The 12,726-nt window shown below is 42.1% G+C and overlaps 1 protein-coding gene across 4 annotated transcripts in view; it reads right to left on the minus strand.

Annotated features, from left to right (window-relative positions):
• The window catches only part of LOC106563138 (netrin receptor UNC5D), a 343,811-nt gene that overhangs the window by 109,642 nt on the left and 221,443 nt on the right, over positions 1-12,726 (minus strand). For all 4 annotated transcript variants that reach the window (XM_082958137.1, XM_014128393.3, XM_014128394.3 and 1 more), the window contains exon 2: positions 6,687-6,893. In XM_082958137.1, the coding sequence (XP_082814263.1) occupies positions 6,687-6,893 (207 nt within the window). The remainder of the gene's footprint in view (positions 1-6,686; positions 6,894-12,726) is intronic.

The following is a 12,726-nucleotide window of genomic DNA, read 5'->3' on the forward strand; positions in this document are numbered from 1 at the left end:
CTCCAGAGCCTGATGGGTTTCCAACTGAATTCTTTAAGAAATTCTAGACCAAGTTAGCCCCTTTACTTTTATCTTTGTATAATGAATCACTTGAACGTGGCTCGTTGCCACCTACCCTAACATAGGCTTCAATAGCGCTTCTCCTTAAGAAGGGGAAAGACCCCACTTCCTGTTCTTCATTTAGGCTCCTACGTCTCCTTAATGTGGATGTAAAGGTGCTGGTGAAGGTGATAGTGAGGCGTCTGGAAGTAGTCTTACCATGACTTATATCACAGGAACAAACCGGCTTTATATAAAAAAATTACATTCGGACGCTGTTTAACATTATTTATTCTAAACAATTCTCCAACTCCCCTGAGGTGGTAATCTCCCTAGACACAGAGAAGGCATTCAACAGAATTGAGTGGGAGTACCTATTTGCTGTTCTTAAAAAATGTGGATATGGGGACAAATTTAGCTCTTGGATCCATCTCTTGTATACATCTCCCCAGGCCAGTGTCTGTAACAATGACACCCATTCTGATTATTTAGCCCTGGAACGTGGGACATGCCAAGGCTGCCCACTGTCCCCTTTGTTATTTGCCGTCGCCATTGGGCCCCTTTCAGAAGCGTTACAGGCCTCCTTCTCTTTCCAAGGTGTAACACGGGAAGGACTTGAACGTGGGTTATAATTATATGCAGATGATTTGTTACTCTATGTAAATAACCGTGTAACCTGCTTACCTTCTATCCTTTCTATTCTGGAGAACTTTGGCTCCTTCTCCAGTGACAAGCTGAATCTCCAGAAAAGTGAGTGCTTCCCAATCAATCCTGCAGCGCTACAGCTCCAGCAGACAGACTTGCCTTTCAGCTTAGCCGCTCGGGTTTCAAATACGCAAGTCGTTCATTACATGCTCTTTTTTCTGCAAACTTTGCTCCCCGTCTTGCGCAAATGAAAACAGATTTTCAGAGATGGGGTAGCTTACCACTATCACTTATAGGAAGGATTAAAGCTGTAAAAATGAACAGTTTACCCAAATTCCTTTATCTATTTCAATCTATACCATTGTTTTTACCAAAGTGTTTTTTTTAAGTCGATCAATCAGGCTGTTACAATATTATCTGGGGAGAAAAGGTACCCAGAGTCAGTAGCTTTTTACTTCAGAGATGCAAGTTTAGAGGAGGGCTGGCACTACCCAACTTTTTATACTATTACTGGGCAGCCAACTTTAGTTTGTGTGTGCCGCTATGTTTGTTTTTTGGAATCGACCAAAAATAATAAGAGGAGACAAGATAAGTTTGGTCTGTTTATAGTATGCATGTTGAAGGGGGTGTGTCATCTACGATCATTCACCTCCCTTCATTTGCTTCCGGAAGTTTACCCGAAAGATGAGTGAACAATTCCACCTCATTATAACATCTTTGGTCTGACGGATGTTTAACCTCTTACATCTAGACGTTCCGCTAGTGGAACACCTGCTCCAATATCCAATGATAGGCATGGCGCGAATTACAAATTCCTCAAAAATACAAAAACTTCAATTTTTCAAACATATGACTATTTCACAGCAATTTAAAGATAAGACTCTCCTTTATCTAACCACACTGTCCGATTTCAAAAAGGCTTTACAACGAAAGCAAAACATTAGATTATGTCAGCAGAGTACCAAGCCAGAAATAATCAGACACCTATTTTTCAAGCTAGCATATAATGTCACAAAAACCCAGAAGACAGCTAAATGCAGCACTAACCTTTGATGATCTTCATCAGATGACAACCCTAGGACATTATGTTATACAATACATGCATGTTTTGTTCAATCAAGTTCATATTTATATCAAAAACCAGCTTTTTACATTTCCATGTGACGTTCAGAACTAGCATACCCCCCGCAAACTTCCGGCGAATTCACTAAGAATTTACTAAATTACTCACGATAAACGTTCACAAAAAGCATAACAATTATTTTAAGAATTATAGATACAGAACTCCTCTATGCACTCGATATGTCCGATTTTAAAATAGCTTTTTGGTGAAAGCACATTTTGCAATATTCTAAGTACATAGCCCAGGCATCACGGGCTAGCTATTTAGACACCCGGCAAGTTTAGCACTCACCAATATCAGGTTTACTATTATAAAAGTTTGATTACCTTTTGTTGTCTTCGTCAGAATGCGCTCCCAGGACTGCTACTTCAATAACAAATGTTGGTTTGGTCCAAAATAATCCATCGTTATATCCGAATAGCGGCGTTTTGTTCGTGCGTCCCAGACACTATCTGAAATCGTAAATCAGGGTCGCGCGCATGGCGCAATTCGTGACAAAAAAATTCTAAATATTCCATTACCGTACTTCGAAGCATGTCAACCGCTGTTTAAAATCCATTTTTATGCCATTTTTCTCGTAAAAAAGCGATAATATTCCGACCGGGAATCTCCTTTTAGCTAAACAGAGGAAAGTAAACAAAGCTTTCGGTCGACGCGGGCACGAGCCTGAGTCTCACAGTACTGTAACCAGCCACTACCCAAACGCGCTACTTTTTTTCAGCCAGAGCCTGCAAAGCCACGATTCAGCTTTTTACCGCCTTCTGAGACCCTATGGCAGCCGTAGGAAGTGTCACGGGACAGCTAAGATCCTCACTCTTCAATAAACAGAGACAAGAAGAACGACACCTTGTCAGACAGGCCACTTCCTGCCTGAAGCCTTGTCAGGTTTTTGCCTGCCAAATGAGTTCTGTTATACTCACAGACACCATTCAAACAGTTTTAGAAACTTTAGGGTGTTTTCTATCCATATGTAATAAGTATATGCATATTCTAGTTACTGGGTAGGAGTGGTAACCAGATTAAATCGGGTACGTTTTTTATCCAGCCGTGAAAATACTGCCCCCTAGCCATAACAGGTTAACCAAGCGTCCCACCTAGCCCATAGAGGTTAAGTGACACCCAGAATGCATTGTATAATGTGAACAAACATGGTGCCACACATACACATAGCTGGCAAATAGCTTAGCATTAGCTCATTATAATCAGTACAACCTTCAAATAAATATTTTACACACATCATAGGTGTCCATTACAATCTATGCAATAATCGGAATGCATTATTTGTCACCAGTACTTGAAAACATGTGAATTAAACTGTAAATACATTATGCTCCATACATACATACATACATACATACATACATACATACATACATACATACATACATACATACATACATACATACATACATACATACATACATACATACATGCATACATACATACATACAGTTGAAGTTGTAAGTTTACATACACTTAGGTTGGAGTCATTAAAAGTTGTTTTTCAACCACTCCACAAATTTCTTGTTAACAAACAATAGTTTTGGCAAGTAGGTTAGGACATCTACTTTGTGCATGACACAAGTTATTTTTCCAACAATTGTTTACAGACAGATTACTTCACTTATAATTCCCTGTATCACAATTCCAGTGATTTAAGTTGACTGTGCCTTTAAACAGCTTGGAAAATTCCAGAACATGAGGTCATGGTTTTAGAAGCTTCTGATAGGCTAACGGACATCATTTGAGTCAATTGAGTCAAACTTAATGAATATTTTGAGAAATACGGATCCAAGTCATACATTTGAAAAAATATGCCTGAGTATAAAGGCATGTCAGCATGATGACCCATATCCTTTCTGGATATGTAAGTGCATCAGGTGTGTGTCTCGAACGCATCTCATCCCAGACATCTCCCTGGACTCATACGGTACTAGGGAGATTTCTGAGGTCTGGATTGGATGCATGTAGAAACTCCCATTACGGAGAATATCCTAGCTCTGTATATGAAATTAAGTACATGTGTATCTGGAGCACGTCTACTACTCCTTACATACAGTATAAGCTCGAGGCCCTCAGTCTAAACCCATCACTAGCCGGTCTCCGCCCGGTGCCTTGAACCTTAGAGACTGTCACTAGCCGGCTACCACTTGGTACTCTAACCTGCACCTTAGAGAATGCCGCCCTATGTACATAGAGTCATTGAAAATTGGTCACTTAATGTTTACATAATGCTTATTGTTCTGAAATCTTTTCTGCAGTCAGATACAGATAAGAGTAGCATTCCTGCAATGTTGTTCTGTTGAAATATTATTTGAGCTCTGAGAAATTAAGCTAATTGATTCATCACTTTATATGTATATACTGTACTCTCGACATAGCTCATCCTATATTACTACTGCTGCACATACTGGACCTTGGTCCTACTTAAATATTGTCCATACACACCAAGTATTTATATTCAGGACTCTGACATTGCCCGTTGTGATATTGCTCATTCTGATATTAATTAATTTCTTGTTTATTTTTTATTTTTCTGTCTACACTTTCACAGTGCGTTGTATGCAAATATCCGCTCAGACACATCCAAGTGTTTACAGTCCCATGTTTCTCTCAACCAGGCCTCCAGACCATCACACTCAGCTCTGTCTATTAACCAAGCCTCTGATGCAGCCAGCCAGGCTGCTGTTTTATTGCCCTCTGCATGGCACAGGTGGACTGTTAAGGCTCACACACACACACAGACGCGGGTAGGTACGCATACATGCAAGCACATACACACACGCACACATCAGACATATGAATCCTGATAAGGAGCCAGATGGGGAGGTAACTCGGCAAAAAGCAGACAACAGACAATAAAGAGACGGCAGGAGCTCGATTGTAACTGTGTGGAAGATAATGTCCTGTGTTGATTCACTGATTGTGTGAGTGCGCATGTGTGAATGCATGTGTGTATGTATTGTGTGTGTATCTAAAGTAAAGAATCAACGCTGTTAGACTTACAAATAGAATACACAAACAAAAGTCGATGACAGTGACCTTCATTTGTGTGTATTTGTGTGAGTGTGTGTGTGACTGGTATCTAGAAGTGAGAACACAGATGAAGGAGAGATCTGACTCTGTCTAATGACAAAGGATTTAACACTGAACATGTCACGGTTGTTGTAAGAGATGGACCAAGGCGCAGTGTGATTGGAGTTCCACATATTTATTTAGAGCTGAGCTGGGGAAGGACTGCCCGTTCCATGATCTCGCCATCACGGTTGACAACTCCATTGTGTCCTCCTCCCAGAGTGCTAAGAGCCTTGGCGTGATCCTGGACAACACCCTGTCGTTCTCCACCAACATCAAGGCGGTGACCCGATCCTGTAGGTTCATGCTCTACAACATTCGCAGAGTACGACCCTGCCTCACACAGGAAGCGGCGCAGGTCCTAATCCAGGCACTTGTCATCTCCCGTCTGGATTACTGCAACTCGCTGTTGGCTGGGCTCCCTGCCTGTGCCATTAAACCCCTACAACTCATCCAGAACGCCGCAGCCCGTCTGGTGTTCAACCTTCCCAAGTTCTCTCACGTCACCCCGCTCCTCCGCTCTCTCCACTGGCTTCCAGTCGAAGCTCGCATCCGCTACAAGACCATGGTGCTTGCCTACGGAGCTGTTAGGGGAACGGCACCTCCGTACCTTCAGGCTCTGATCAGGCCCTACACCCAAACAAGGGCACTCCGTTCATCCACCTCTGGCCTGCTCGCCTCCCTACCTCTGAGGAAGCACAGTTCCCGCTCAGCCCAGTCAAAACTGTTCGCTGCTCTGGCACCCCAATGGTGGAACAAGCTCCCTCACGACGCCAGGACAGCGGAGTCAATCACCACCTTCCGGAGACACCTGAAACCCCACCTCTTCAAGGAATACCTGGGTTAGGATAAGGTAATCCTTCTAACCCCCCCCCTTAAAAGATTTAGATGCACTATTGTAAAGTGGTTGTTCCACTGGATATTATAGGTGAATGCACCAATTTGTAAGTCGCTCTGGATAAGAGCGTCTGCTAAATGACTAAAATGTAAAAATGTAAAATGTATTTAAAGTGAAACTTTAGAGATCCAAGGGCTCTCTATGGTCAGGGTGTGACAGAACAACGCCGTTACTTTGCCCAGTGTTGATTTTGAACATTTTACCACTAAGTCTATTGTCTGTCAGACCTTTATGAAGACTTTGAAAATAATAAGATAATACAATAATGTCACAGTGGGGAGTAGCATAGAGCTAAAGTTTCAAGAGTTTGCTGAGATAGAGACTGAGAGAGAAGGAGGGAGACAGAGAGAAAAAGAGAGAAAGAGAGAGAAAGAAAGAAAGTACATGAGTGACAGCCCAGGGGTTTTCTCTAGTTCTCCACAAGTTGAATAAAAACACAATATTCTATATTTGTTCAAGTTGCATCAGAAAAAGACAATAATCTCCACAGTCAAGAGATCAAAGTCAAATCTCCAAATGATGTCATATTAGTTTGGATCAAGTGTGAGATGTACGCTAATGTGGCAAGGCAACAGTATTTGACGAGTTGGACCTAGCCTTGGGCAGTCAATAGGCTTCCTTTAAACCTCCAATGGCCTTCACTCTTTACGTTATGAGCACAATTTTATCAATCCAAATTAATTGAGAGCCTATGGGGCGATTGGAATTTTTGTATAATGTGTGTGTGTGTGTGTGTGTGTGTGTGTGCGTGTGCATGTAAGTACATGAGCATGTGTGTGTACATCCATAAAAGTGTGTATATCTGTGCATGCAGGTTTTTGTGAGTGCATTTGGGTGTGAGCCTGCATTTGCGTGTGAGTGTGTGTGTGTGTGTGTGTTCCTATGTCACGTCAGTGTGTGTCTCACCTGTGCCCTGGTCGGTGTGTTCCTGAGACTGGTGCTGGCTCTGGTGGACCCACTCCCCATTGCACTTGAAGAAGATCTGCAGGGCGGGGCGGGCCCGGCATTTGAGCTTGATGGGGTTGCTCTTGATGATGTAGGCATCATCGGGCTCCTGCAGGAAGTGGGGGAGGGTCCCTGATGTGCCATGCTGCAGAGCATCACTCCTGGAACCTGGAGACAAAGAACAGAACATTAAACTAGAGTAGAGCACAGTAGAATAAAGTCGAATGACTGAATGGCCAAGCTGCAGAGCATCACTCCTGGAAAGGGATCGGGACAATGTTAGAGGAGGGTAGAGTATTTAAAAAAAAAATTAAAAAAAAAAACATTTTTAAATTTAACTAGGCAGGACAGTTAAGAACAAACTCTTATTTACAATGATGGCCTACTGGGGAATTGTGGGTTAATTGCCTTGTTCAGGGGCAGAACAACAGATTTTTTTACATTGTCAGCTCAGGGACTCAAACCAGAAACTTTTCGGTTACTGGCCCAATGCTCTAACCACTAGGCTACCTGCCGCCTGCTGTAGAGCAGAGTAGAGTAAGGTAAAGTTGAGTAGAGTAGGGTAAAGTAGAGTATCAGTAACATTCCACAAATATCGATAATATCCCAACATCTCAAAAGTGCACCACAGGCAACTCAATTACTTGGATAACCTAATCCGCAGACCTTAATCCACAACAAAACATCTGCAACAATGTATAAAGAATCAGGAGAGTCTGAGAGACGATGACACCCAGGCTATCCCACATTCCCGTAGAAAACACTCCCACAATAGACGCTGCTTAACCACCTCAATATGACGACAGGCTACACTTCATTGACACTCTTTGATCTTTCAAAAGCCAAGCCCTTCACAATCCGCTCATTTCAGGGAGTGATTTGGCAACAATAATTAACTACCATATTTCTTCTGTCTGACTCACACAGTAATCAGTGTGTGTGTGTGTGTGTGTGTGTGTGTGTGTCCCAGCCGGTGCTTGTTATGAAGGATGTGAAGCCTATCAGGTGTAATTACACTCAAACTAAATCCCTCAGCTTTCGTCCTGGAACCTCGCCTGTGTGTCGTCTGAGGGGGTTTAGGGAGATTTAGGGAGGTTTGTGTGCGTGTGTATGTGTGAGGGTTTTCTAAATGTGAAAACACCTGTAAGTGTGTGTGAATGTGAGTGTGTGTGAATATGTATAAATGTGTGAGTGTATGTGTGTGTATGTGATCGAGAGGTTTGGAGAGCTGAACGTCCCCTGTGTGTGTGTGTTTTTTTATAGGTAGCGGGGATGCATTCTCCAACTCCATCTCCAGGATTATAGCTAACCAAGTCTCTGTCCAGCATCTAATCCCTCTACCTCACTACAGAAGCTCTCCTGCAGGAGGAAGACTACCGATTGAAGGGGATAGATTAATAAATGTGTCTGCTATGTTCTGGCTGTGTGTGTGTGTGTGTTTGAGTATGTGTGTGTGCAGGGCTCGACATTAACGCTTTTCCGGCTTGCCCGGGACAAGAAGAATATACAATGTCAGAAAATTAGGCTACTTCGATCATAATTGGATCAGTGGCCTCTGGATGCAATGCGTTTCACACTGTCCTCCCAATCTCTGCAGAGCACATCGGAGTATAATTATTGTAGGCCTGCATTGACAGACACGAGCGGTCTTTCAATCATGCAGTCGCAAGATGCATTTTTGAGATTAAAGCGAACCGCATCTGCACATTTGTTGATATTCATTGCTAGTTACTGAGATATTTGCCCAGTTATAGCTTATTTTTGGACAGCAATGAAAATCCTGGAAAAGTCTGTGTGTGCCAGTGGGCCATTGCCAGAGGAGAGAGCGAGAGAAGGCGAGAGCGAGAGAGAAACGTTTGAGCAGCAGGTAAAATAATGATGTACAACAGACTAACTAGAGAGCCAGTTCAAAACATAGTGTAGTTTTGCTGGTTATCTCGCTAGTTATCTCGCTAGTTAACTATTTAGCTATTAGCATGTATTCATTTCCTTTCCATGTCCAATGTCCTAAAATAACTTCCCACCGGTATTTGTGTATAACCTCAGTTGGCCGACACGCAGTTGATATGGGTACACAGTGGATGAAACCAATGCTGCATACTCCGGATGTAAAACCTCTCTAGCGCTCAAAATTGGCTAGGATTCTCCTCTACTCAATGGTTCAAAGTGAAATAAAGGTTAAAAAAATAAATAAATATATATATATATATATATATATATATATATATATATATATATATATATAAAATACTGGCTATGTAAAGTAAACAAATATCATTAGAATAGCCTAATTGACAAGTAACTCCTATGCTGTCAATATCTCCACTGAACACTGGATATTTGTACATTTTTTTGTCACAATTCATTTAAGGAAATCAGTCAATTGAAATAGATAAATTAGGCCGTAATCTATGGATTTCACATGACTGGGAATACAGATATGCATCTGTAAATCACTGATACCTTAAAAAAAATGTAAGGGCGTAGATCAAAAAATCAGTCCGTATCTGGTGTGACCACCATTTGCCTCACGCAGCACGACACATCTCCTTTAGATAGTGTTGATCCAGCTGTTTGTGGCCTGTGGAATGTTGTCCCACTCCTCTTCCGTGGCTGTGTGAAGTTGCTGGATATTGGCGGGAACTGGAACACGCTGTCATACACGTCAAGCCAGAGCATCCCAAACATGCTCAATGGGTGACATGTCTGGTGAGTATGCAGGCCATGGAAGAAGTAGGACAATTTCAGCTTCCCGGATTTGTGTTCAGATTCTTGAGACATGGGGCCGTGCACTATTATGCTGAAACATGGGGTGATGGCGGCAGATGAATGGCACGACAACGGGCCTCAGGATCTCATCACAGTATCTCTGTACATTCAAATTTCCATCGATAAAACACAATTGCGTTCGTTGTCCGTAGCTTATGCCTGCCCATACCACAACCCCACCTCCACCATGGGGCACTCTGTTCACAACGTTGACATCAGCAACCCGCTCGCCCACACGCGCCATACACATGGTCTGCGGTTTGTCGCCGGTTGGACGTACTGCCAAATTCTCTAAAATTATGTTGGAGGTGGCTTATGGTAGCGAAATTAACATTCAATTCTCTGGCAACAGCTCTCATGGACATTCCTACAGTCAGCATGCCAATTGCGCACTCCGTCAAAACTTGAGACATCTGTGACAATACTGCACATTTAAGTGCACCTGTGTAATGGTTATGCTGTTTAATCAGCTTCTTGATATGCCACACCTGTCAGGTGGATGGACTATCTTGGAAAGGTGTAATTCTCAATAATAGGGATGTAAACAAATTTGTGCACAAAATATGAGAGAAATAAGCTTTTTGTGCATATGGACAATTTCTGGGATCTTTTATTTCAGCTCATGAAACATGGGACCAACAATTTACATGTTGCGTTTATATTTTTGTTCAGTGTAGATAAACTTAGTTAGCTACCTCGCCCACCTTAGCAATTTGATCCCTGGTTCATTGAATGAGGGAATTATTTTGGTTGTAATTGTAATGTTGCATGGTGGCCAACCATCCTCCAGGAGAGTCCAGGAGTGCAACTGGTGTGCAGGCTTTTGCTACAGCCCTGCTCGAACACACCACATTGTAAAAAAATCAGCTGCTCAACAGGGCCTTGATAAGCTGACTCTGGTGTGTTTGAGCAGGGTTGGATCAAAAGCCTGCACACCCAGTAGCTCTCCAGATGGAGGGTTGACCGACCACATGTGTTTCATGCAGTAGCCTATCAGTGCAGTATTTTACTTTGTGGAAGGGGTTATTTGCCTTGCTCAAGGCCACAAAGTCAGCAGATACTGTATAATTCATGGGATCAGAGACCAGCAGCCTCCCATTATCAATAATAACAAGGAATGTTATTTTGTGAAGTGGCTCCTTGCATCATACAACACTTTTCTGTCACCTATTTTGGCACATTGTGGCCCACACACACACACACACACACACACACACACACACACACACACACACACACACACACACACACACACACACACACACACACACACACACACACACACACACACACACACACACACACACACACACACACACACACACACGACTTGAACTTTCGGACAAGTAAAATATCAGTCCAACTAAAAAAGTTAATGTCAAGCGTGTGTGTATATTTGATTTTCTAACGTGTGTGTGTGTGTATGTGTGTGTGTGTGTGTGTGTGCGTGTTTGATATTCTGACTGTGTCTGTGTGTGCGATTTCTGTCTGTGAAAATTACAGCTCTCACTGGCAGCTACCTCTCTCCTACCCACACCACTACGCTCTCTCTCTCTCTCTGGTTCGTGGAACTGAACAAAAGAGACATCCTTTTCATTTAGAAATGACTAGAATGACTAGCCCCTGGGCTAGCTATCTCCTCTTGCCTGAAGCACTCCAACTTGTTGGTGCGTGGAGAGGTGACATGCATTAATTGTGTTTGGATAGCGACAAAACCTTACGACGCCAGCACACACCCACACACTGACAGAGAGACATACACACACATATTGTAGGGCTGTGGCGGTCATGACATTATGTCAGCCAGTTATTGTCATGCAAAAGACTGCAGGTCTCATGGTAATTGACCATTAATAAACATAATCCCTTGTAGAATCTCTAGGCCTCCACTCATACAAGCCGCATACAAGCCGCTGATGTGCACCTTTGGAACATCTACATTTAAAAAAGTCTAATGAATAAATGTAATATACACCATCACAATAAAACAATTATTTATTTGTACTGTATGTTAGCCTATCTGGCTATGCTCCATGCCATAGGCTCCAGGCTTGATCATTTAGCAGACAAGATATGCTTTTAAGTCCCGTGTCATTATTTGTTATATTCTTTTAATTGAACTTAGCTGAATAAATAGAAAGGATATTTTTTTCCATTCCGGAGCAAGTGCGCATATGAAGTGAGCAGGAAAGTGATCATTTGAAACAGGTCCTACATGCTTGATTTAGAGTTATTTGTCAACTTTAGTTGTGAATGATACAAACCTTAGAATGTCTTAGAAATCAAAACCTATACAGATCTAGGATTTACATTTGATCACTCTTTTGTTGCTGAGCATTTTCCTTCACAGCAGGAAATGCAAACTTGTAGTGTATTCAAGGTTTGAAAATGCTTCTAAAGTTTAATTTCTACTTAAAAATGTCAGACTTCATTTGCTCTAACGGAAAATGTATCAACCCTTACAAAAAAATTCCATTAATTATAATCCACATAATTCACATTTCCTCTTGCTGCAGGATTATTTTCCTGCTGTAGCAACCTGGCTCAAATTAAGATCCTACATATGTATGGGCTGCATGATGCGACTAAAGGCTATTGATGATTTGAGAAAGTTGCAAAAGAAGCTTGTGCTCTCTTCCTTGCCCCAGGCTGCACAAGCTGTTCTTTCAACAAGTGATCATATTTTCACCCATCAGACTATTCTCAATTTAATCTTGTCTTTACTCAAATGTAAAATTAGTTTAAATTTAGAATGTCTCATTATCAAATGGGCAGGAACAGAGGCATGGGAAAAAAACACATATCATCCGTATGCACTGGAATAGTGAATTCCGGCAGCTTGCCGGCCAGTTCGTTTTTCAATCGTGCCAGGTAGGCTACTCTGGTTATTTCACTCCATGCATCAACCAGAGTTTGAGGAGCATGCAGCGCAACAGGTGATACTCCGCTTAAACGCTGTATGCCACAAGCTCTCCAACCCGGTTCCCGCAGCTAACCATTGCTTAATTTGTGAAACCAAGTGAAACCTGTTTGGGAACATCGATAGATCTTTCATTAAACTGTTGACAACCCCTCTCTCTGAGCGCTCGAGAAAGTAAAGGAGAAAGAGGAGGAGATGGAAACGCACTGTGTGGAGATATTCTGTAGCTAAAAGTAATGTGTCAGCCTATTAATTATGAAAATATAAAAAAGTCCCTATTTCTAGCATATTCTAAATCAAATACAAATTCAC

This window comes from Salmo salar, chromosome 11, assembly GCF_965601325.2.
Source record: "Salmo salar chromosome 11, fSalSal1, whole genome shotgun sequence".
In the NCBI taxonomy this organism is placed as follows: Eukaryota; Metazoa; Chordata; class Actinopteri; order Salmoniformes; family Salmonidae; genus Salmo; species Salmo salar.